The sequence below is a fragment of the Lynx rufus genome, unplaced genomic scaffold (assembly GCF_022079265.1).
Source record: "Lynx rufus isolate CCGP_SWC_20201006 ecotype Redwood Valley unplaced genomic scaffold, mLynRuf1.p SCAF_5, whole genome shotgun sequence".
Lineage (NCBI taxonomy): Eukaryota > Metazoa > Chordata > Mammalia > Carnivora > Felidae > Lynx > Lynx rufus.
Genome location: NW_025814867.1, coordinates 80,213,466 through 80,240,105, shown reverse-complemented (window position 1 = coordinate 80,240,105; position 26,640 = coordinate 80,213,466). Strand labels below are relative to the sequence as shown.

At 39.5% G+C, this 26,640-nt stretch overlaps 1 protein-coding gene across 1 annotated transcript in view; it reads right to left on the bottom strand.

Moving 5' to 3' along the window:
* The window catches only part of TPRG1 (tumor protein p63 regulated 1), a 142,112-nt gene that overhangs the window by 50,404 nt on the left and 65,068 nt on the right, over nucleotides 1-26,640 (bottom strand). The window contains exon 4 of the mRNA XM_047099493.1: nucleotides 25,708-25,884. Within this exon, the coding sequence (XP_046955449.1) occupies nucleotides 25,708-25,884 (177 nt within the window). The remainder of the gene's footprint in view (nucleotides 1-25,707; nucleotides 25,885-26,640) is intronic.

Sequence of the window (26,640 nt, the reverse complement as noted above, 5' to 3'; positions counted from 1 at the left end):
CAAACACAACATTATTTCCACATAGGAGTGGGCAGACACTGCCTTAGTCACCTTTTTTTGTGCTGGTCAATGGAAAGATCCCAGGGGCAACTTCCAATTTGCCTGGGCACGTCCAAAATTTCTGTGGGTTTTAATTTAATGATTGCTAAAAACATCTTAAGCACAAGCTAAGGGTCACCCTAATACGGTCATAATGTGGAAGAGAGAGCTCACAGGGATTTGATAAGACCCAGATGCAGGGAGAATTAAGTACTGATTATCTACTCTAGGCTGACCACTGATGAACAGAAATAGAGGAAGAAAATAACCTGTCATCTGAAGGGTAGACCAGACTCATCAGGTAAGTGCATCAGCTGTTTGTTTTAAAATGTCAAGGACAAATAACACAAAAAGATGCCATTTACATCATCTACTATGGGAAATGAATTGACTCGTTCAGTGTCTCATAGGGACAATGCAACAAAACTGGGACTAGAACCCAAGTCTCTTGAATCTTTCTATGACTTCCAAAATTACACTGCCTGTCACGTCCTAGAGGTAGTTAGCTTAGGGAGGGTAGAAATGGAGGAAGACATGAAGACTTGATTTTCAAACCCTTCGGGGTATCCTTCGTGCCCCCTTATGTGAGTAAGAAGAACTCCTCTGTGCCCTTCAGTACTCCATGTTTACACATAGCAGCACTTTTCACATCATACTGCAACTGACATTTTACTTGTCTGCCTCTCCAACCGCTCTGTAAGCCCTTGAAAAGAAAGATGTCTTATTTGACCTCTCCAGAGCTCAGCACAGTGTGTGGCATAAGGAACTAAATAGTTGTTGAATTAACAAAATGACCCTTGATTCTGTGCAGCTACAGTGAAAAATAATAGGACCAATAGATGACAGCTTCAAATAAGAAGATCTTCACTTCAACTCAATACAGGAAATAATATCATTCTTACCAGAGCCTCCCAAGAGTGCGAGAGGCAAGGCAGGAAGTAGTAAATTCTCTTTTACCAGAACCCTTCAAACGGGGAGGCTGGATAACCAACCACCTGTCACGGTTATTGGAGACAAGAAACCTGCTTTGGGTGGTCTCCAATTTAGTGATTTTATGACTATTCCATTCCAGCCCCTAGGTCTCAAGACTTATCTCAGAGAAGTCTCTAGCGCCACCTTCCTGTAACCTGGGGTACTTTATAAAGGTCTGTCCTTGCTAGAGCTGACTAGTGGCCTTGCTGATCTTATTTAGTATTGAGGCTTTGCAGTTAAAAAAACAAAAAACAAAAAACAAAAAACACTGAATTTAGTAGGTGAGGTCTATGATTGGGAAGTCAGGTTAATCTTCCACTACTGAGCAAGAATGACCTTGCTCCTATCCCACGAGAAGCATTGTGTAGACGTAATAAACAAGGTCTCAATATACGCTAGTAGAGGAAAACATAGACAAATCAAATCTGAAAAACGATCAGAACCTTATAGCTCACCTGAACTAAAATGCTCATATTTAGGCCTCAGAGGGAGACATCTATAACCACATTGCTAGTGCCTGGTAGAGTTGGCACAAAATTCCGCTGATTACAAGGCCAGAATTCTTTTCATTACCCAATGCTGTGAAGCCCACTATAATATAACACTTAATTATACAGGTTCAGGAATACAAGTCAAAGCAGATCCCAAATGTAATAATAGATGCTAAAACTACATATGGGAAAAGCATGCTATAACATGGTTAACCTATGACGTAAATAAATTATAAAGGGATTGATTGTACTGTATTTTTCCCATCAAAGACTGAGCTGTACTCCTCTATCATGTGGGTCATCTGTGCTGTAAACGCTAAGACACATGATTTCATTAGAATCCAAACCAAACGAGGGTCACTGGGGCATCAGGGTGTATAGCAAAGGCAAAATACACAAGCAGTACATAAGGCTTTTGAATTTACTACCTCATTTAGACTGGCCAACTAACCTGCAAAGTCGTTATAATTATCTCTATTTTTAAAGATGAGACTGGGGCTCAGAGACATCAAGTGTTTAACCTGTGGTTATATTACCAGTAAATGACAGAGTCTGGATTCAAATCCACATTTGTTTGGTTCCCAAGCCGGAGCTCCTCCCCAAGGGATCAGGACACCTGAGCCATCCATTCCCCTGTAAATGAATGGGACTTTACATAAGCAACTTTCTCTTAGGGTCTTAGTAATCTCGAAGGTCCATTCTAGTTATAGAAGTTCTCTGGTGCAATCTCAAATATCCAAGCTTTGAAATGCAAATATATATATATATATTCTATCAAAAAAATAATGTGAAACATAAGCCTGCACGATATTCATAACATCTGGATTGCTTTCTTTTCTACTTTCTGCTACGGCATATTTAGCTAGAGTTCTCTGAACGTCGGCACCAAATGAAGACCCTCAGTATTGACGCAACATATTCACAGTTTCTTTATATGCATGGTGTGTGGGCTTAAGTGAGGCATCTACTGCGTGCAGAGATCTGTAAACAGCTGCAGCTTAAACAGCATCATTGTAAATGTAGGCAGGAATTAGCTAGTGCTGAAAGACAAGGGCCATCAAGTTGGTGGGGACAGTCAACACTGTGCACGAAGGCCTAAGACTGTCCCTCTGCCTGTAAGCCTACAGATCTTAGAGGACTAACTAACTAATTAATTTAAAGAAAAGAGCCCATCTCTTCAAGGCACTGTGCTGTTGTGAAAACGTCCTAGCCTAGGGATCAGGAGACCTACCTCCATACTGAGGACTTTGGGAAGGTGACTTTACCTTCAAGTGAGCCTTAGTTTCTTCATTTACAGAATTTAAAAGTAACCTCCCTCCTGCATTTATTATAGGATTGGGTGTGTGTGTGTGTGTCTGTATCCAAATAATGAGTGCAGTGTCTTGAAGATTCTGGGACACTAAAGTACTGAGAGCTGACATTATCCTTCTCTCTCCAGCCAAAATTTTGCCTGATAACTTTCACCTCCATTGATTCACTCCCCTCAAAAACAGAGATGAGATTTTTGTTGTAGACTTTTGTTTAGATTCTGGGTTTTTTTGTTTTGTTTTTTGTTTTGTTTCGTTTTCGCAGTCCCATGGTAGGAAAAGTATGGGTTTTGTCTTCAGTTTCATCCCAGGTAAACCACTGGCTGGCTTTTTGTTGCTTTGGGTATTTTTGCTAACCTTTCTCTTCTTGAGTTTCCTGATCTGTAAGATAGGGATACTAATACCTTGCCAGTGGTGATATTTGAATTCACAAGGAAATACTGAAAGAGCCTAACACAGTGTCTGGTCTACAGTGGCTGTTCAATAAATTGTAGTGGTTACTATAATTATTTTCCACCCTTTTCAAATGGCCAGTGACAGACACCAGGAAAGATCACCACACCCCCCATCCCCACCCTCACCTGCCAATCCCAACCCTAACACCCATTCTTGCTGTGTCACTCCCCTGCTGTGGGGACCAGGGCACACACTGAGTGCTGAATGCATATAGGAATACTCACGCCTTGTCATTCTCCTTGTTCCATGGGCCACCACATAAGCACTTCTACTGCCACCCAGCAACTGCCCAGGGGAACTGCATGAATTTCATATGAGTAGAACTGAAAGGGATAGTTATTTGAGAAGGCTAAGAAGCAATGAGGGGAATCCTGTTTAGAAAGCCCCTTCCCCAACCATGACAACGTAAAAAGGCATGAGAAATTAAATGTTAGTATTGGGTCACATTTAAAACTCCTGACAGGTATGGTTTCTCTAAAACCACTTGGAGTTTTTATCTCCTCAGCTTATTATTATTATTATCATTATCATTATTATTTAAGAGTGCCAAAATTTCAAATTATAAAATTTTAGTTCTGAAGGGCACCTGGAAGATCACAGTCTATGCTTCTATTACTCTATAGATGTTAAAAACAAAAAAAGTCCAGAGAAGAGAGCAGATAGCCAATAACAGCCAATGTCAGGGAGCTCATTTATAGAAGGTCAAAACGCTAATTCCACGTCAACTGTCTACCTGGCTGATGCTCCACTCCCTAGATGCTTCTAGAGAGCAGATTCTCTGTTCCTGATGACGTAAAGAGAAGAACACCTAAAAATGTGGGGACTTATAGATTTAGTCAATGAACAACCTCCTTAGTCAATTACCCATCTTTAACTTCTCTCAGCCTTGCATTGGGGGTTCACAGTTTGTATTTATAAAACAAGGGAGACTGAACCAGACACTCTAAAATTCCTTCAAGCTCCAAAAGCCTGTGTTTCTTATCACTCATTCTCATTTAATGAATTATCATAATAGCACCTTGGGATAATTTAAACACATCAAAATTAACGGTTTCTTTCTGCAATAAATTAAAACCAAAAACCAAACCCTGAACTCTGACTCTCTGCCAAGCGTCCCCAGGTTTCCCTATCATTCTTCCAGATGGGGTCTCACTGAGACATACCCTACGTAGCCCTGGGGCTCAGCCCAATCTGCTGAACATGACTCTTCTCATTTGTACGTAAGCTGGTACACATGGGTAGGGTCTCTCCTTTCTGAGGCGATTAGTCAGGGAACATCAGTGCCACCCCTGATGAAAAGGGATCCAAAGGCTTAAAAACAAAAACAAAGTAATACATGGCTGGTGATTAAGACAGGATTCAGAAAATCATGGGGGGTGTCACAGCATGTGACCTTGATGCCGCACATTCTTATGGAAAATGTATGTTTAGGATGGATCTTGATAGAAGGATAAAAAACACTGAACTCGGACACAGAAGGCTAAATTAATAGGCTTCTACCTGTGTTTTTGCCTTCTGTCTTGCTTTCTGCTATGTGTTTTTATTTGTGTTTTGTTCTGTGTTCTTTTCTTCAGAAAACAAAATGAGGATGTTAACTGGGGTATTTCTGAAGATAGACGATCCAAAAACCAGTTATAAGATTTATTAATTGCTGATTTATCATAGTCTCATTTGGTGAAAATGGAAGAAAAATACATAAAATAAGAGAATTTTCCCCACCAAAAGAATAGAAAATCTAAATTGATGGGGCTTGAAAAGCCTACATTTAAGTATTGATTACAACTAATAAGAACAAAGTCAAAAGTGTCCTATGTTTGAAAGATCCAAATTCTCTAGCTTCCCAAACTCTGTGCTTTGGATTCTAGCAAGGATCAGGCTCTTTTTCAGGGAACTCATTTCTCTCTTTAAAGCCAAATCCCTGACTTGGATTCCATTTGTGCTTCAGAATTCTGCCATTACGCCACTAAAGACCGCAAGCACTTCCCTAAAGAAATACAGTGCCTCTAACACTGACGGATTTTCTTGCTATTCAGAGCAACAGACTTTTGTAGAACCTCAATCTGGATGCCCTCACACTAAGTACATAATGAGTAAGTATATGAGAATAAGTTTTGGGGTGGTTTGCAAGCATTTCCCAGCAGGGATGGGATCCTGCCCTCTGCAGGAACCCCTAGGCAACTACTTCCCGAGGAGGTATTTCTCATTTAAATATAACCTCCTGGCAACCAAATATTTATCTAGAAAAAATTAGGAGTGGCTCTGTCCAATCAGGCACCTGGGTTCAGCCAATTACTCAAAAATAACAGGATTGTGGCATTTGAGGAACGCCTCCTCCCAGGGCTTCGCCAAGAAATAGCTCAGCCACCCCCCCCCCCCTACCATCCACCCATCCTTGTCAACACGCCTCCCCGGGCATTATGAGTGAGTGGACAGCACCGCACCCAAGATCAAATCCAGGGCATTCTTGGCACAGACCCTTAAAGGCAAAGTTGCGAGCATGCGTGACAAAATCCTTGCCTCCTGCCCGGTTCATCATAGTATGCCATGTAACGTGATCCTTGCTGAGGATGGTAGCTCCATAAAGCCCCAAGGCAATGTATTCAGACTTATCTCCATCCGAGCAAATATCAAGCGACTTGGCTCCATTGGAAGCCGGGGAGATTCATCAATGTAGCCCACAATGGGGTGATACTCAGAATCTCACATATAACCTCGTTTCCACACCTAGGTTAAGCATCCAACACCTCTCATCAAGACTGATTCAAAGATCTGATCAAACTTTGCTCAGGGCTTAATCCATGCCACATACCACCACGTGAATCATTTGTGCACCACCCATTGAGTACATAGCTCTGTGCCTGCCACATACAAATGTGTTACCAGCTGTGGAGACACCAAGAGGCATCAAGCCTCTCTGCTCTACAGCTTTTATGACTCTTTCTGGCCAATCAAAATATCTAAAACCTGCCTATCCTGCCATTAACACTGTCCATGAACAGGTTTTCCTTCCTCCCATTTCTCTCTCCCTCCACTCTCCTTGTCCTCCAGTTGCCTAGGAAACTAGTCATGGTTTCTGAAACAACTTTCCACACTTTGTATCATCATGTCTTTTGATAATACTCTTCCCCCAGCCCATGAAGCACTTACTCTTCTCTATCAAAATTCATTAGTCCATTGTATCTTTAGCAATAATTTCAACCTTAGAAAACATTGCCTGATCTGTGCTCCCATAATGCATTGCTTCTATCATTCATTTAGAGTTTGTCATTTATGTGTGTTATATGAGGATTATATGCATATGTATGTACTCTCCCAGTCCCAAATTAGATCTCAAGCTATTTGAAGGCAAGGCCAATATATAATTTATCTCCTTTCCTTACAGAGACTACTACACCACTGTTCTCCATTTGTTGAATCACCACATTAGAACTGTTGCAACTAAACCTTTTCTCCAGGATCTGGGCGCAGCAATATCCAATTTACCATGAGGGAAAGAGCACACACATACAAGGAAAACACACGATGATGGTAACTATACAAAATAACTGAAACAATTTTGTAACTAGAAAAAAAAATCAAGGAATATTAATGACCTATCATTCCTTCTTAATTACAAGTTGGGTCTGTACCAAAACCAGCTTCCTCTGCCTGCTGCCCCATCATCAAATGGTACAAAATATAATTCTAGATGTTTTAGGTGGGCATACATTGGATTGCAGTTCAGTTCTCTGGTCACACCTGTAGAGTTGACCCTTCTTATACACACTTCCTGCTAAGTCTGAATTGGGGGCCACCATGTTATTCTTAGGAGTATTTTAACGTGTGCTTTCCCTCCTCATAGAAACAGATGCCTGACTTCCCATTAATATGGCTTACACGCTCCCAAACCAACTCATCAAGTTTCTATTCCCACCAGAAAACTGGCACCAGCCTCCATTAGTTTGCCACTGAGTAACGGGCCTAGAGCTGAGTGCATGATTAACACTCCTTTCCCGAACTTTCAACCCAGACCCATAGTCCTAACTGCCCCACTCAGTGGCTCAGTAGCTTCTCAGGGAGTAGTTGTCCATTAGCATTTTGCAATACCTGGAAGGATACATGTAGAGTGCCATCTTCCTAATAAAAGCAGAACAAACTGGAAAGTGAGAGGGAGCTAGTATGTTTGGAGCACCTACAGCAGTCACCACCCTGGCACTTCTCGGGTGTTCTCACTTCATCTTCACAACTCCTTGGGATGGATATTATCAACCCTGTTTTAGAGAGAAAACACTGAGAAAAGTTAGGTATCCAAGCCAATAAGTGCCAGATCTCGGATTGGAACCACAGTCTGTGGCATCCTGAACCATATGAACATTCTACCACATGAAACTGCCAACCCTATCATTGCCAACCTTCAGGACTTGGCAGAACCCCTTCTCCTGTCCTATGACTCTATTAGGATGAGGTCTGGCTGTATATAACATAAAAAATCCCAACTAATGATAAAACATTCTCTCTTGGTAAAAGAAGATCAGAGATGGGCAAAGTAGAGTGGAAGGGCAGTTCCACAGAGTCATTCAGAAGCCAGGCTCCTTCCAGCATCCCCTTTTGCCACCCTTAGGTTGGATCCTTGGATCCATGGTCCAGGATGGGGGCTGGAGCATAATACCCATGTTACAGGTAGAAAGAAGGGGAAATGGAAAAGTACAGAGAAGAGTGTTGCCTTGCCTTTTGAGGAGTCTTCCCAGAAGGCCTTCCCATTTCTTCTGCTTGCATTTCATTAGCCAGAACTTGGCCAAATGGACACACTAAGCTTTAAGACAGTCTGAAAAAATGTCATGCTTCTGTTAGATATATGGCTGTTCCCAATAACTTAGTGATCCTTTCGGGGGAGAAATAGAATGTTATTGAGAACCAGCACCATGACATTTGCACTGCACAGATATTTCTCCTACTCTGAAGGTTAATTTACGGTTTTAAAGACAGAACATTCAGGATTCTAATGTAGATGGGAAAAAGTAGAAAAAGAAAACTGGGTCATTTTTATTCATCTTTAGACATACTCTACAAAAAAGGTACAAATTGTTGCTTTTTGCCTTACTGGAAGGATCAGATGAGCCAACCATGTCAGGCCTCTTAGTGTGACGCCACTTTTCAGAAGAGAGGACTCATGTGGCTTCCAGTGCCATTATTCACACTGCCAACCACACTAAAGATTTTGTGGCCTGAAGCCCTGTAAAGATTATGGTCTCCTCTACCCATGTGTAAGTCATACTAAAAGCAATATGGAATCAAAGAGCAGAGTATGTTCACGAACGCTGAAATTAAAATAGTTTCTTTCAAGATTTGCAGATTTAAAATTTTGAGTAAGTACATCAGGATTAAACTTCTGTCACTGGTGGCTGTACTTTGTTGCTGCCCTATGCCTGTGCTGGTCTTCCTGTTGGGTCATCTGGTGCTATTTATAATTTTTCTTGGATTTCAGTTGCTCCCAGGCTTTCTTATCCTGAGTCCTATGGAGTGTAGAACCATTTCTGAAAATAATAATTAATTTGGGGAGAAAAGTCCTGTTCTACTTTATCTTACTCACGGAGAGTATTTGGAGAAGGAGAGGATAAGAATCCAGGTAGTTACTTCTCAGGAAAAGACAACAGACTAGACCCTGGTTCAATTGCCTCTCACTTCACTTGCACCTAGTGGAAAGACTATGCTTTCTGGGGTTTTTTAATACCTTCTTAGGTGAGGTAAACACTCTGTTGGATGGATAATCTAGTATTCACACATGTTTAAATGAAGAATAACTTAACCTGTTTCATACTCGACTGGGTCTTTTTTAATAAAGAGATAAATGAGGAATAATGAAATAAAAATATGAACCATAGGGATGGGTTGAGGGACTCTGGACTAAGAAGAGTAGGGGTGAGAGAGAGGAGAGAGGAATACATCTACTGAAGCTGAAGAAAAGTGGATCAAACACCAACTCTGGCCCATTTTCTCTTCTCCTGTTCCATCCTTCCAATAGGTCAGCCAAATTAATGCACAGATGTTCCAGCTGCGCCGCCAATGTTAAACTTTCCCAAAGCAAACAACTGTCATTGGACAGAGCTTTTTTTGATTGCTGACAATAAAGTTCTTATTTTATCATGTCATGGAAGCAAAACTAGAACGAATATCACAAAATAGCGGTTAATCACTGGCCCAAGAGACAGCAGAGACCCTGAAGATCATCTAATATAACTAACCCCTTCGTGTGACACATTTGTAAATTAATGCTCTGAGAAGGGAAACAAGCATCTTTCAAGGACACACAGCAAACCGAAGATTGAATAGGGATGGAGAATTCAGGCAGATTTGTCTTTGTCTCAGAAGCAGAGACTTCAGATTGCATATCTAAGTAGTCACATTCCTTTAACTAAGAATAACGAGGGCAATGCTCTGCCTTATGAGGGTGAATGAGCTAAAAAGAGCAAACCCCCAACTCCCACCTGCCTCTCCATGTTACACACATTGCAATCACCTCCCAGTACCCTGCTGCCTCCATTTCTGAACCCAAAACATTTCCTAAGAACTCAGGTGAACCTCACAGATCTCTTGGTTTGAACCAAAATGCCATAGCATCAAGATGCACATCTGATTTTAATCTCCCAAATCTGTTTCCATCATCACTGATAAAGCCTTGTGTTTATATAATACCTTCCCCCAAGAAGCCCAGGGTGATTTATGAACATTATCTCATTACATAATAAGTAATTATCCTAAGAGATAAGTGGGCAATTTTATTCATTTTGCACACTGAATCAGACCCATTTCCCAGCAATCCAGAAACAGCCCCACAGTACAGAGCGAGGGCTTTCAAACTAGCTTTAACTGTGAACCCCTTCACTCTCTACTGAATGCCAGCGCAAATGACAGATAAAAGTAGAATTGTGCTAGCTCCTCCAAAATAACATAGCTCATCAACATCTAAATACAAAATTCATCTCCATGTTGGTGTCCCTCAGGCCCCTCATAGCTAGCAGGCCATGGTGGCCTGTTGACAGTTTCTCAGAAGCACCAGTTTCTCTCCTCCTTTGCACATATTCATCTCACTGCCTGGAACGCTCTCTCCATAACCCCCTTCAGTTTGTCAACTCCTTTTCATCCTTCCGATCCCAGCTCCAGAATCCCTTCCTCAGAGCATCCTTCCCTGATCTTCACCCTCCAATGTTAAGTCCAAATCCCATAATAAATGCTCTGGTAGCCTTCATGTGGTCAGCTACCTCTCAGATGGCCTCCAAAAATGCCTACTTCCTGATATGCATGTCCTTCTGTGACAGCCTCCTTTGGATTGTAACTGGATTTACTGACTTGCTTCCAATGAGTAGAAGGTGGCAGAGATAATCTAGTAATAGGTATCCCATCCGAGATTAGGTTATTTAAAGACAGGGCCTTCCATCTTGCTCAACCTCTCCTGCTCTCTCTCTCTCACTCTCTTCCCTTACTGCCTCTGAGGGAAGCCAGCAGCCACGATGTCAGTGGCCTTAGGGCAGGAACTGATATCTTTGATCAACTGCCAGCTAGGACCTGAGCCTGCTGACAACCACATGAGTAAGCTCGAGAGTCATTCTCCCCCATTGAGCCTTGAGATGCCATGGCCCAAGTGATCTTGACTGAAGCTTTGGAGACATCTTGAATCAGAGGACCCAGCTAAGCCACACCCATATCCCTGAACCAGGAAAAATAAATGTTTGATCATTACATGGCAATAGATAATTCACACACCCTGCAAAGCTCTCCTTCAAAGCAGATCACTGTTGTAATTTTAAGCTTCTTGCTAGGATTGATTGCTGTCTGATAGAGCAGAAACTCTGTTTATCACAATGGTATCACAGTACCCAGCACAGCAATTGGCGATGGCGAGTTCTCAATAAATACCAGTCACGTGACTAGTTTACCCATCATCCCACAGCCGGCCCCTTTCTCCAGTTTCTGTTTCTTCCAAAGCATCTCTTATATTGTTGCCACCTTTATCTTCCTGAGTAGAATGTCAGTGTCAGGCTCCTCCCCCCAAAACGTCGTCACCTTACATCCTAATATGACTAAAACCCAAACCCCGCATGTTATTACCCAAAACCATTCAGAAGCTTCCATGATAATTTCCCAACAGCCACGACCTAGCCCTATGGGAATGATTGTCATGATCTCACCATTTGGGCATTCATCTACTCATGCCTGGACTGTAGTGCTCCCTTCTCTCTCTCCCATCCTACAAAGATCCGCTCAGATTATATCCCCTCCATTAGACCTCCCCATAATTTTCAGTAGAAATTATTTCTCCCTCTCCTATGTCAGCGACCCTGTTGCCTCTCCACTGGAGCACTAAACAAAGCCTGATTAAAGCATGAGCACATAATGTGTCTATCTGCCTTCTTGTGAGCCTGTGAACATCTTGGGGACAAAGTCCAGCTCTCGTCACTTTGTCATGCTCAGTGCCTGCCACCTGGCCAGGGCTCAGGAAAGACTCATTGAATGTAACTGAATTACTGCTTGGAAAGAATATACCTCTAGGGGGCCGCTTTCTATTTGCAAAATGCTGCTAGGAGGGCAGATTATTAAATCAGTGCATTTTTTTTTAAAGCAAAGACCACAAACCACCTCTGAAGCCAAGAAAAAGATGCAATTGGAGGGAAATAAATCGGTACCTTTAATCCTCCACTGAGTTTGGAAAAACAACAAAATGCCAGCTTCCAGCAGATCATTTCTTTTTAATTAAAAGTTAGCAGGATTCTTCAGGAGCACTCAATTTTCTGGTCAGGTCAACAAAACGTAACCAATACCTTTCACACCACGCCCCCCCCCCCATCCTCCGCCCCCACTCCTAGAATTAGGCAACCCTCGGGGGCGGAATAGACTTCAGCTGTTTGCTCTGTGCTCATAATTAGATTGTCTAGACAGGAGATGTTGCTGGAGCAATAGGAAAATATTTTACAAGGTGTTCCGCAGAACCACACTTATAACAGTGATTAGAACACACTGACAGACGCAGAGACAGCAGAATTGGCCTGGGCCACGAGCTGGTTTCACCTAGAGCAGAGCAGAGGCACTTTGAAGCCCTTGTCTGGAAAAAAAGATGCCCAATTAGAACTCTGGGGGCACAGAGCAGTTCACTGGCCTTTGGTTCCCAGGGAGCACCGGTGAGCTGATGGAGTCATGTCCGGGATGCCTTCTTCCCACCCTGCACGTGCTGATACTAAGTCAACAGGGGCGGCTTCCAAGCCCTGTTTCCACCAGCATCTCTACAGACAAGATGAGTGGTGGTGACCTCTGCAAGGAGTTTCCCAAGCCTTGCTTCTGCTGCACCGCCTGTCCCTTATATTATGCCGAATGCAGATTTTAAACAGCATGGAGAGAGAAATGTGTGATGCCTACTCTTGCAGGAAGACATTTCTTGGCATGACCTTCCTGCTCAGCTTTTGTTGGCATATCAATGTGACAGCAACAATATTTTCCAGCAGAAAACCTCTTTGGAGACATTTTTCACAGGAGTAATTGATTAGGTAAAGTCATCTGGCCCTGTGAGACGAATGACTTTTGGAAAACCGCTACACAAATAGAGGACCACAAAAAGCACAGAATTTCAAGATCAAACAAACAGTAAAACAAAACAAAAAATGCAAGCCAAAAAACAAAATGCCCTATAGACTTTATCAATGAGGAAAGTGAGACTTAGCAAAAGGAGGAGACATATCATGAAAGTGGATCAAGACCCAGGTCCCTGAATCCTAAACTACTATCTTTCCACCAAATCTATTAGAAAAGCAATAGCTTTGCCTCTTCATACCATGTACCAGAGTGTCCACTCCTATCAAATATTTTTCTGAGCATTTTAAATGTATGATCTCATTTAGTTCTCAACACACACCAGTGAGATAGATACTATTTCCCTCCCCAGTTTACAAATGAGGAGACTGAGGCACAGACGGTTGTGGGACTTGCCCTCAGTCACTCATAAGCAGATCTAGGATGGGTTCCCAGGCAGCCTGACTTCAGAACCTGCCCTCTAAGCTCTAGACTGTCTGTACTCAACCTGCTCATTACAAAGTTCAGATAGGAATAGAGACAATGAAACGGAGTCCATTTATCTTCAAAAATGACAATACACTTGAGGTCTAGTAGGAATTAGGTACCTGAGGATTTGAAATCAGAGGATCTCATGTTTCCAACCCCACCACCATCTATTTACATGATTACATACAAGTCACTTGACCATTCAAAGTCACCGTTTCCTCATCATTAGCTCCTGTGGGCATATTAAAAAAAATGGGAGAGTTAACAAGTAAGTATGGATTTCTAAAATTCTTAAAGTTACACCTTACTTTATTTTAGCACCTTTTAATTTACCAAACACTTTCACATTCATCATTTAAATTGACAATGACCTATGAGTTAGGCCTGGAAAGGATTTTTATTACTGACATTTTATACAATGGAAATTGAAAGCCCAGGAATTAAAGTGCATTGTCCAAATTTGAACAGCAAAAAAATTGGCATGGTTAAGGTGAGTCAAAGCTTTAACCTATGGTTACGTTCATAGAAGTCTAGTCTTCTCCTCTCTCCCCCACTTCTCTGAAAGGTTACAGACACAATGCGATTGTGCAGGTTGATTTTTAATTAAAATCTGAAAATAAACCCAATTATGATAGAAATAATGTTTAGGGTCCCTGTCTCAGGTAAGAAAGAATAACAAAAGCTGTGTAGTAGCAGCAACTAGTTACCCTAGAGGACAAACCAGGCCTCTTACCCTGTCCTGGTTTGTCTCTGGTTAATGTTCTGATCCAAAGAGAACAGGCCTTCGTCTCACAAATAACTGATCCTTAGCCTTTAGTCATTTATTGCCATTGCTCTCTCCTTCTTCACGTGAAGCCAAAAGGCAAACAGTGTACAAAACAAAACAACTTTGTTTTGTAAGCACCAGTATGTGGGATTCGCTGGCACATGTTTTAAGTTCCAATAGTCCTCTTTGTGGCTTCTTAAGAGAGGGAGAGCTTCATTAGCAGCTGGTGATTGTCTTCCCCCAGAGGGACAGAGAAGAGGAAAGGTGAGGAGAGGATGAAAAACACAGAAGTGAGATCACAGGGAGAGAAACAAGAGAAGAAAGGAAGAGAAGGGAAGGGGGAGAGAAGGGAGAGAAAGAGAAAAAAAAAAAGCAAATAAAATATTATTTAACCAAAGAAAAGAATACTGGACAGGGAGTTGGAAGAACTTATTTCAAAACCCAGCTCTAATACTAAATAGCTGAGGGTGCCTGAATCCCTGAACCCCTTTTGTCTTGTTGTATCTCTAAAATGTATTCACTCAGCCCTATTTATTCTTGTGGGTTGAACGACGAATGGCACAGGGGAGGTAAAAGCTCTAGGGAAACAAGGTCAGCATTACTACCTACAGGCAGAGGATGTTAATGTTAAATCACTGCATTTTCCTATGACAAGGGAATTTGCTCTCTGTCCAAGGTTTCCTCTGGAATCAGTTTATAATTATTCATCAGCTGATTTCCCCTTTCCTCTTCCCCTTTTTCTGCCTGTTGCTGCCTGAACTCTGACCTTATAAGGGTGACTCAGTGCCCAACCAAGGAGGGCCAACTGACTTGGAAACAAAGATAACAATCAAATCAACCTATTGAGTTCCATGTTAACAAAAGCTTTTATCTGGGAGAAAAATCAGAACTTGTTAACAGCTGATATCTATGAGGCATATTACAAAATGCTTTTAAGCTATCTCATTAGAACCTTACAATAGACTATTAATGAAGCGGAATGATAATTAATGTCACCTTTTGAGAGATGAGGAAACAAAGTTAACAGCTGTAAAATTGGGGCTAAAATCTAGGACTCCACTTCTAGTCCAGGAATCTACAATGGAGGTTGCTAGAAAACTGAGCAGAACTGTAAACACGGCCCCTTCATCACACTATGTTCCTACTTCCCGGGGCCTTTACATTTACCAGCATGCCAGCTGCTGGCACAGGCTTTCTCTCCTCAACCCCAGAATGCAAATCTGGAAAAAGCCACACAAGTTAATTAGGAGGGCTGGAATTACATCAACTCCCTGTGTTAATAATTGAGTGCCTCATGGGAAATAAAATATAATATGCCATAAAAAATGAAATTTGTCTGGTAAAACTAATGAAAGAAGGGAAATGAAAGATGAGAGAATGTGGGAATAGTATGAAAATACAGATTTCTTATCTTTCAAAATGGAGGTTCAATATATGCTATTGAAGATGACACATCAAGTGGAAACATTATTTAGTCACTGAAGTAACTGAAAATTATCAGTATATTTTCATTTTATTTTTACTTTTTTATTTTATTTTATTTTTTTTATTTTTTTTTTTTTTTACGTTTTATTTATTTTTGGGACAGAGAGAGACAGAGCATGAACGGGGGAGGGGGAGAGAGAGAGGGAGACACAGAATCGGAAACAGGCTCCAGGCTCTGAGCAGTCAGCACAGAGCCCGACGCGGGGCTCGAACTCACGGACCGCGAGATCGTGACCTGGCTGAAGTCGGACACTTAACCGACTGCGCCACCCAGGCGCCCCTATTTTTTAGAGATACAGAGAGAGTGCTCAAGTGGGAAAGAGAGGCAGAGAGAGAGAGAGAGAGAAAGAGAGAGAGAGAGGAGAATCTTAAACAGGCTCCACACTCAGCACAGAGCCCAACGCACGGCTCGATCCCAGACCCTGGGATCATGACTTGAGCCAAAATCAAGAGTTAGTCACTCAACTGACTGAGCCACCCAGGTGCCCCTCCCTACCCCCCATAAGCATCTTTTTAAAAAAATTGAATGACAGCAGGGGAGGAGCACCTGGGTGGCTCAGTCAGTTGAGCTTCTGACTCTTGATTTCCACTCAGGTCATGACTTCACTGTTCATGAGTTCATGCCCTCCATCAGGCTCCCTGCTAATAATGTGGAGCCTACTTGGGATTCATATTCTCTCTCTCTCTCTCTCTCTCTCTCTCTCTCTCTCCCCTGCTTGCACTTTCTCTCTCAAAATAAATAAATAAAATTGTTAAAAATGAATGACGGAGAAGTACAAAAGACGATGAAAGAAACAGGTTCTTATTTGTTAAAATATATGGGCTTATATTAGCAAGTGAATAGATAACAGTCAAAAAGGCTAGGATAGGGGCATTTGGGTGACTCAGCCTATTAAGCATCAGGCTTCGGCTCAGGCCAAGATCTCTCAACTCACAAGTTCCAGCCCCACGTTGAGCTCTGTGTCAATAGTTCAGAGCCTGGAGCCGGATTCAGATTCTGTGCCTCCCTCTCTCTCTGCCCCTTCCCCGTCCTAAAAATACTCTTCTAAATTACATTTACAGTCATTAGTAGAAAAAGACTATAAACTTTCTTGTTAAAAGGGAACTATACTCAATAGAAAGCAAAGGAAATCTAGAAAATATGGTAATATATTCAGAATAACATAATAATACAAAAATCAAGAGGGAAGGATGAAAATCAAAACTGTCATATCAATATATGTAAATAGGTTAATCTTAACAATTTGAAGAAAAGATTTCCAGGTTGGATCACAAAACAAAATTCAATTATATGCTGTATATAACAACACATGAAAAACAAAGAGATTCAGGTTTAAAGTAAGAACTAGGCAAATATATATGAAGAAAATTTAAAAAAAAAACAACATAAGGTTTATAATATTCACCCCAAACAAGACCAAAAACAGACAAGGCACTAAAGAAGGTTAAGTTTATAACGAAAAACATTATAATCTAAAATAAATATTCAAATTCTGTGTTTCTACATCAAACAAGGTAATATCAATATTCACAATGTAAAGTCACAAAAGTAAAAAAACTAAGGAAAATTTAATTCTCCTCTCAGTCTATGACAGATCAAGTAGCCAAAAAAAAATAATTAATTAACAAAGACAGAGAAGACATATGAAACATAATGATAATGTATCTAAACACTAGTTACCAAATTCTACACACAGAAGTAGAAACTGCATATTCAAATATTTGTGAAATGTTGATTAAAAAATAACTAAGTATAAACCTATTCAGTAAATCCAAAAACACAGAAATATTAGAGAAGACATTCTCTAAACACAATGTATAAAATTAGAAATTAATAATATATGTCAAAGGAGTAAAAATCCTTCCAACTTAAAAAGTTACCTCAATCATATTCTTGAATCAAAGATAAAAAAAGAAATAACAGGGCATGGGAACTATAATAAAATGGTACGATAGATCTGGAAAAGCATCTGGAAAAGATCTGGAAAACCGCCTTGGCGGTTCAATCATTTGAACATCCAACTCGTGATTTTGGCTCAGGCCATGATCCCAGTGTTGTAGAATTGAGCCCTGTAATGTTACAGAACTGATCATGGAGACTGCTTAAGATTCTCTCTCACTCAGGGCTCCTGAGGGGTGCAGGTGGTTGAACCTCCAACTTTGGCTCGGGTCATGATCTCATGATTTATGAGTTCAAGCCTTACATCAGGCTCACTGCTGTCAGGACACAGCTTTCTTTGGAGCCTCTGTCCCCCTCCCTCTCTCTGCCCCTGCCAGCTTGCACTCTCTCTTTCAAAAATAAGTAAAACATTAAAAAAAAATTCTGTCTCCCTCTGCCCCTCTCCTTTGCTCACACACTGTCTCTCTAAAATTAATTCATTCATTAATTAAACTTTAAAGAAGTTACAAAATGCAAGAAAGAATATACACAAATAGCACAATAGGAGATACGGAAAAATGTAAAAGATAAATGGGAAAATTAATTCTTCTATAATGAACAAATAAACTCAACAGGTGGTACTTTGAAATCAATCAGTCAACTATTAGTTACGTAAATCCTGACACAAGGAAAAAAGTATTATATATAAAATAAACTTTTATTATTCTTTTAATCATCTGTTTTCTTACTTTTCTCAGTCCAATGAAAATTTAGAAATCTGAAAAAAACAGAGTGATTTTTCTAGTAAACTATAAACTACAGAAACTAACTATAAAGAGAGAGAAAGTCTAAACATGCCAATACCATGGAAAAAATTAAGAAAGTTGTAGTGCTACTCCTCCTTTCAAAGCATCAGGTCCAGGCATGTTGATAGGTGAAATACACTAATCATCTACGTAAAAGAAAAGCCATTTCTATATCTGGTAAAGTCAAGAGGGGGGGAAAAAACAAAACAAAACAAAACAAAAACACTTTTTTTTAAGTTTATTTATTTTGAGAGAGACAGAGACAGTGCAAGTGGGGGGAGGGACAGAGAGCGAGAGCGAGAGAGAGAGAGAGAGAGAGAATCTGGCTTCACACTGCGAACACAGAACTCAATATAGGGCTCAAACTCACAAAACTGAGATCATGACCTGAGCTGAAACCAAGAGTCAGATGCTTAATCAATTGAGCCACCCAGGTGACCCAAAAACCAGTCTTTTAAAAGTTAGCTAATATTAATACCAAAATCTGCAAAGACAGCCCAATAGAAGAAAACTAAACATCAATCAAATTTATGAATATTGATAAAAGAAACACTTTCAAAAATTATAAAGAATATTCAATGGAATATTATATTAAATATAATTATACCATGTGGCTTTGTACCTTGAATGTGCAAAAATGTCTCAGTTTTAAGAAATGTGTGACAGAACCCATTATATTAATTAGATTTACAGAGAAAAATACACAATCATCTCCAAAGATGACATAAAATTATTTGCAAAAATTCAATATCTAGGCATAAAAAAAATTCAATATCTAGCCCAGCAGACTGCCTATTCTGAAAATAACTAGAAATTCTACACAAAACACACACACACACACACAAAACAAAAACAAAAACAAAAAACAAAACAAAACAGAAAAAAACAAAGAGCCATCTTCTTACCCATAAAACTTCTACCTATGGATTTAAAGAATAAAGGAAGTCTACACAAAGTCCAGGAGGAATAAATTTTAAAGTAACCAATATACCAAGAGCCAACAAAATAGGACCTATTCTTAAGAAAAAAGACAGTCAATGCAGGAAATCTTGAGATGATCCATAATTTGAAATTATCAGGAAGAACCTTAAAGTAATTATAATTATGCTAAGTAAGGTAAATACTAAGTAAAGTGAATTATGCTAAGTAAGGACAATACACTCATTCAGAAAATATGTGACATCTTTTAAGAGAAATAGAAAATAGAAAAGAGTACTAAATGGATGTTTTAAAACAAAAAGAACAATAATTGAAATAAAAGAAATTCTTGATAGACTTAACAGCAGAATGAAATGACAAAAGAAAATGTCAATAAGGTGTGAAGTTGGATCAATAGAAACTGCCAATCTGAAGATGAGATACAGACTGGAAAAAAATAGAGACTGAGATACCTGTAGAATAATAGCAAAATTTCTCTTATACATGTAATTGAAACATCAGGGGAAAAAAAGAGAATGGAACAACAAAAAAAAAAGTTTCAAAAAGCAGTAAGCTCAGATTTCCTGAATTTGTTGAAACATAAAAACTTACAAATGCAAGAAGCACAGGGAATCCCAAGGAAGATTAAACATACACACATACATATACCCCTATGCACATCACAGTCAAACTTCTGAAAACTAAAGATAATGTTAACATGTGAAAGCAGCTAGAGAATACACAGAATAGCAGTTCAAATAACTGTGAATTTCTCTTCAGAAATTATGGAGGCCAAAGACAGTGGAACAACATTTTGTGAGTACTGAAAAAAAAATGTCAAGACAGAATTCTCTAACTAGAGAAAACTCTTCAGAAATGAAGGGGCACCTGGGTGGCTCAGTAGATTGAGTGTCCGACTCTTGATTTGGGTTCAGGTCATAATCCCGGGTTGGGCTCGACATTGAACATGAAGTCTGCTTAAGATTCTCTCTCTCTCTCTCTCTCTCTCCCTCCCTCCCTCCCTCGTTTTATATGCATATTTCTGCCCCTCTCCCTGACTCGTACTCTCTCAAAATAATAAAAATTAATAAAAAGGAATGAAGGCTAAATAAAGATGTTTTTAAAAATACATCACCAATATACTACAGTACAAGAAATACTAAAAAGGAATTTTTCATGTAAAATGGCATCAAAGGGAAATCTGAATCTCCTGGAACAAATAAAGATTATCAGAAGTGTATCAGAAATGAAAACATGGGATCACCTGGGTGGTTCAGTTGGTTGAGCATCTGACTTTGCCTCAGGACATGATCTCACAGTTCATGTGTTCAAGCCCTGCATCGGGCTCTGTGCTGACAGCTCAGAGCTTGGAGCCTGCTTCAGATTCTGTGTCTCCTTTTCTCTCTGCCCCTCCCCCATGTGCTAGCTCTCTCTCTCTCTCCCTCAAATATAAACAAACATTAAAAAAATAAAAGTAAATAAAACCATGTATTTAAATATAAAATACAATTATATATCCTAATTTTTTTGGAATATGTACAATTTCTTAAAACAAAATTTGTAACATTATCCTGTTTAGATTAAAATGTATACAGAAGTAATATGCGTGACAACTGCAACTTATATAAAGGTCAGTAAGGAGGTGTTGTAAATAGTACATGTATGGTATGTATGTGTATGTAAATATGTATTTACTTATTTAATGTACCTTATGATGTTTTAACATACTAAGGAAGCTTTCTGTCTGGGGAGAGACTGCCCCTCTTGGGGCTAGTTAATTTTTAGAGATAGCAAAGGACTCAGCCTAAAGTACACCTTTGATATTCATATAAAACAATCCTGAACCATACATCTTCTATTTGGCCCATACACCCCATGAGGCAATATTCTTCTGCCTTGATCAATCCAGGTTCAGGTACTAAGCAACAGTGGATCTCCCCTACAGCTTAAAGTCTACCAAAATTATTTAAACTACCCAGTCCCAAACTGAGTACCCTGTCATGCCCTGCCTTTCCTGTAGAAACTCTAGTAACAGCCATGGTCTAAGTTCTCGTATAGCTCCTGTCCTTTCAGCCTCCTGACCAACACTGGTGACTTCCTCTGAGGCCCTCTATGGTATATGGGGACTCCCTTTCTTAGACCTGTGAGTACAATAAACTTTCTTCCAAGGCTCCTTCTCATATCCTCCTATGGCTACACTGACTTTATCATACTATATCAAACATTTACAGTTCTAGAATAATAAGTCTACAAGGTTTCTATGTTAAAAGTGTAGCATTACAATATTAAATTTAAGTAGACTGTGAAACGTTAAGTACCTATATTATAATTCCTTCAGCAGTGGTTCTCAATATGGAGTGATTTTGCCCTTAGGGTACATTTGGTGATATCTGGGGACATATTTTGATTGTCTTAACAGAAGCAGGGTGTTACTGGCACCTACTGGGTATAAGCCAAAGTTGCTGCTAAACATCCTACAATGCACAGACCAGCTTCCCATACCAAAGAATTGTCCTACCCAAAATGTAAACAGTCTTCATGTTGAGAAACTCTGCTCTAAAGCAACCACAAAATTATATAAAATGTTATAGCTAAAAAGCCAACAGAAATATTAAAATTAAATTATTAAAAGTATTTAATTAAAAATAAGGTTGAGGGGCGCCTGGGTGGCGCAGTCGGTTAAGCGTCCGACTTCAGGTCCGGGAGTTCGAGCCCTGCGTCAGGCTCTGGGCTGATGGCTCGGAGCCTGGAGCCTGTTTCCGATTCTGTGTCTCCCTCTCTCTCTGCCCCTCCCCCGTTCATGCTCTGTCTCTCTCTGTCCCAAAAATAAATAAACGTTGAAAAAAAAAAAATTAAAAAAAAAAAAATAAGGTTGAAAAAGAGGACTAAGAAATAAATCTAAAAAGGGAAAATGGAAAACAAATAATAGGTAGACTCAGGGTGCCTGGGTGGCTCAGTCGGTTAAAGCATCCAACTTCGGCTCAGGTCATGATCTCACGGTTCGTGGGTTCGAGCCCTGCATCAGGCTCTGTGCTGACAGCTCAGAGCCTGGAGCCTGCTTCTAATTCTGTGTCTCCCTCTCTCTCTGCTCCTCCCCTGCTTACTCTGTCTCTCAAAAATAAATAAATGTAAAAAAAAAAAATTAAATAATAGGTAGACTCAACTTCAATCAAATCAAAATTATATAAAATGTAAAGGGACTAAACACTCCAATTAAAAGGCAGAGATTATCAGAATGGATTAAAACTATAACTCAATTATGTGATCTCGATAAGAAATATACTTTGAATACAAAGACATGGACAGTAAATGTATTATAAAAAGATTTACTATGTAAAAAAATAAGTATAAAAATGATAACCAATCCATAATGTAAAAAAGGCTCAATTTTTCAGGAAGGCATATTAATCATAAATATAATGTACATAATAGATCCTCAAAATACATTAAGCAAAGAACAAAGAGAGAAGAAAACTCCACAATGATAGATTTTAACATTCCTTTCTCAATCACTAATACAAAAATGGACAAAAATCAGTAAAAATATAGATAACCTAAACAATACTGTCAAACACAATAAACCAATTGATATTTACAATCACAAAATTTTGTTCCAATGAATATGATACATTCACAAAAATATACTATAGTTCAGTCAATAAAACAAGTCTCGATTTATTTACAAGGATTAAAATCAAGGCCATATGTTCTCTAAATTAAAATGAAAGAATATTAAAATCTCAAGAAAAATATTTGGAAATTAGCCAGTACAACTTCTAAAGTATCCACGGCGCAAAGAAGTAATCACAAGAAAAATTAGAGAATACTTCAAGCTAAATGAGAGTAGAAACACAACATATCAAGCTTTATGAGATGCAGTAAAGGCAGTGCTTAGAAGGAAATTTATAGATTTAAATAGTCATATCAGAAAAGAAGAAAAGGCCTAAAATCAATGCCCTTGGGTTTCAAATTAAAAAGTTTAAAAAAAGGAAAGAAAAGTAAACCAAAAGTAAGTAGAAGAATGGAAAAAATAAATAAATAAAAAAGCATAAATGAACTAAATAAAAATCAGACAAAAGTGAAAATTAGCATTTAAAAGTATATTCTTGTAAAAACCAACAAAATCAATAGGTCCACTGACAGAAAAAGAGAGAAAACACAGGTCATCAAAATCAGGAAAGAAAGGGGATATCACTAAATGTCTCATAGACATTAATGGAATAATAATGGAATATTATTAAAAACTTTATGCTTTCTTTTTTTTTTATTTTTTTTTAATTTTCTTTTCAACGTTTATTTATTTTTGGGACAGAGAGAGACAGAGCATGAACGGGGGAAGGGCAGAGAGAGAGGGAGACACAGAATCAGAAACAGGCTCCAGGCTCTGAGCCATCAGCCCAGAGCCCGACGCGGGGCTCGAACTCCCGGACCGCGAGATTGTGACCTGGCTGAAGTCGGACGCTTAACCGACTGCGCCACCCAGGCGCCCCAAAAACTTTATGCTTTCAAATACAGCACTGTAAATAAATGTAACAAATTCCTTGAAAAATACAATTTACCAAAATTGACACAAAATCAAAGAATTGTGAGTAACTCAATATTTATAAAACAAATTAACAAAAATGAGTTGTTTTTCTTTATCTCACTGGCAAAGCAAAAAAGATTCATAATGTGAGATATTGGTGAAGATGTGTAGAAAAGGACACTCTTACACTTTGTGGGAGTGTAAGCTGGTGTCACCTGTTCAGAAGGCAATTTGGCAATATCTATCAGTTAAAATGCACATGACTTTTGACCTAATAATTCCACTTACAGAAATTTACATTATAGATACATTTAGACATCTATCCCAAGTCCTATACACAAGAATATTTATAGCAGAATTGCTTATAGTAGCAAAGGTAAAAATAAATAGCCATTAATGAGGGGCTGGATAAATAGATTACTTTTTAAAATAAATATTCTGCACTATTTAAAAAACTGAGGTTGATCTATAAATAATTATGTAATAAAATCTCCAATTATATAATAAAATCTCATTGGGTCAAATAACTCGAGGCAGAATAGTTTACAACATGTGCTCCCATTGAGTAAAACAGTTTATGATAAATGTGCCTGTGCAGATGTACTTATAAATGTGTATAAACCCATTACGTACAAAGACATACAAAGACATCTATATTCCTGTGCATTTGCTATTTCTATTTCTTTAAAAAAAGAAAAAAAATAACAACATGTAACTATTGACTATCACCTAGGGTAATAAATCTTGAGAACTTAGAGTATGGGGTGGGAGAGATATTTCCTGAAAATAAACATTCTGTGATATTATAAAAATATTTATGATTGCTTTTATTATTGAAAACCCACCAGTTCAAAAAGTTAGTGAGCTAAATCAATTTGTCACATCATGCATCCATGAAAAGAATAAATTAAAGCACAGATCTTTGATATGGTATGCTTTTTGTAAGGAAACCAATCACTTGATCAAACTGCTTTTTTTCAACATTTTAGAAAAGTTTTTCTGCTCTCACTGTGTGCCAGGCCCAATGCCAGATGCCAAACAAACAAACAAACAAAAAGGTATTTTCCCTCAAGTTGCTCACCAGGAGATGGGAAAAGCTCACAGTCAAAGGCTCAGAGGGAGATTGCTGTCCTGGCTTAGATCTAAAATGTTTAGGAAAGGGGGCACCTGGGTGGCTCAGTCAGTTAAGCATCCGACTCGGCTTCAGCTCAGGTTCTGATTTCACGGTTCTATAGGATTGAGCCCACTGTCAGCACAGAACCTGCTTGGGATTCTCTAGCTTTCTCTCCACCCCTCTCTCGCTAGGGCACACACACATGCACGCTCTCCCTCTCTCTCTCAAATAAATAAATAAACTTTAAAATGTTTAAGAAAGACAATTCCTTCCAAGACCATAACAAGAAGTTAGTTCAGCAACCCTGCTCTGTAGACCTCACCAGGTATCTTGGTAAATGTCAACATCTCTGAGATAGTTGAGGTCCTTTCTACCAAGCGTCCAGGGAAGATCTCAAAGAGACCTCTTTCAAGAAGAGCTATTGACCATCATAAATCCTGTCCACTCAGCTTTACAAAATAATTTCAATTTCCAAAGGCATTATACTGTTTCCCACCTCCACTCCTTTGGCTGTGCTGTTCCTTCAGCTTGGAATGTTAAATTTCTGTTCTCCATCTTTGGCTAATTCTTACCCAACGTCAAATACAGGCTCAAGTCCTTCTCCAGTAGAGCTTCTCTGGTTCCCTGCCACACAAATTGTATTGAGAATCTTTCTTCCATGATCCCACAGCTCTTTCCCCCTTATAGTCAACCATTTATTTCTCACGTGCCCTTGGTAAAGTCCCAGTTTACTTAAAGTTGCATCCCTGGTGTCTGACATAGAATAGGAACGCAAAGATTATTTGATGAATTCAACTGTACAGCTTCACTTTTCTCCCCTGGGTGTACTTGGCTTACTATACTAAACTGAACTTTGTGACTGATTTCCCTGCATGGCATGCCCTCCACTGCACCATTTTCCAAGTCTAAGACACCACACTCACTTGTCCAGTGACATCCCAGGGAAGACAAACTTGCCCAGGCAGATGCGATAGACAGCGCTCAGGGGAATCCGCTGCAACTGCACACAGCTGAGCATGATGAAGTCATATTTGCAGATCAAGAGAGTCTTGTCTGTGACCAGCAAAATCCTCTCCTTCTCATTGTTCCAATGATCTATCCTGTGGGAATCATCACAGAGAATAAAAGTTAATGGCACGGTCTTTTCAAGTTAAAGATAACAGTACTCATTGAAACATCTCTACTAACACAGAAGACAGGGAGGTTTGATCACCTCAGAAGAGGTGCTGAGGAATAACTATCCTTCCTCTCTCCTTCTTTCTCTCTCTCTCTTTCAGTCCAGCCCACCAAGGGAGAGGGGAAGATGGAAGATTGCTAACAAACAAACAAACAAATGTTCCACAGCCACAGAGTTCAGAGATGATTACCCATGAAGGGATCCATGGGGGGAATGACAAGATGGTATCATGTTGGCAGTCACCTGATTCATGTTCCTTCACATCTTCCCTGTTCATCAGAAAACCTTTATCTTCCTCCAAGGACACCAAAACATCAATTTTTCTAACTCAATTCTTACCACAAACTTTATTCACTACACACTAGGTTATGCTAATCTCCAAAAGTTGCATTGCTGAGTGGAGAAAAAAAATGGAGACTTACACAAAGGTGCACTGACCTCCAAGCCAACACAACACCTACTCATCCTATCATATCCTTGTGGTAGAAATACAGCCAATCAAGTGAAGTGGGCCAACGACAAAGTAGACACTAGATAAGTTTTCACCAAATTGATTTGCTTTGGACTTGAGAGCCTTTTAGGGCATGCATAGAAAATTCTAAGTCTAACAGAATCTCCAACAGAGAAAACAAGAAGAGATCTGAACAATGGTGTCTGGCTAGAAGAAAGTGAGCATGGT